This window comes from Microtus oregoni, unplaced genomic scaffold (genome assembly GCF_018167655.1).
Source record: "Microtus oregoni isolate MIOR12 unplaced genomic scaffold, Mior012 000002F_ref0000024, whole genome shotgun sequence".
Taxonomy (NCBI): Eukaryota; Metazoa; Chordata; class Mammalia; order Rodentia; family Cricetidae; genus Microtus; species Microtus oregoni.
The window spans coordinates 8,995,182-8,995,830 of record NW_024543061.1 but is presented as its reverse complement, the minus strand read 5'-3'; the positions used below and the strand labels follow the sequence as shown (position 1 = coordinate 8,995,830).

The window sequence follows — 649 nt, the reverse complement described above, 5'->3', positions numbered from 1 at the left end:
TCAAGAAGCACATTGCAGCTGAACCTCTCCAAGCAAAGAGGTTTTTGTTAGGGACTGTATCACTGTGGGAGGAGCATGTATATCTTGGAAGCAGTAATAAATTCCTAAATCCTCAGGCTCCACTCTGCTGATTTTGAGTGTGAAATCTGTCCCTGACCCACTGCCACTGAACCTGTCAGGGACTCCAGAGTAACGGTTGGACACTAAATAGATTAGGAGCTGTGGAGACTGGCCTGGCTTCTGTAGGAACCAATGCAAATAGGTATTTCCATTGCTATGTAAGAGACTCTGACTTGACCGGCAAGAGATGGAGGCTGATTGTCCAATGGTAACTGACAAAGAGAGTGGAGTCTGGGTCATCACAACATCACCATTGGTTCCTGAAATTAAAATAGAATAGTAAAAATTCAGTGTAAATCAGAATCTCCATGTTAGCACAGATTATGTCTCTTGAGTTTCTCATCATCACATAACTAAGCCTCACATGCCCATCCAGAACAACAAGACCTGCCTCATTGAACATGGACAGCACAGATAGGCAACCAGACATTTCACTTTATCTTCATCCCTGCTTTCATCTATCACTATTCTTACCTAGAATGCAGAAAGTTAGCAGAAACAGGGACTGGACAGGAAATATCATTTTGAG

General features: G+C 42.8%; 1 gene segment (V, D, J or C); it reads right to left on the bottom strand.

Annotated features, from left to right (window-relative positions):
• On the bottom strand, positions 1 to 649 carry LOC121432911. The segment is given in 2 exon segments: positions 1 to 380; positions 595 to 649. Coding segments are annotated over 2 exon segments (429 nt in total).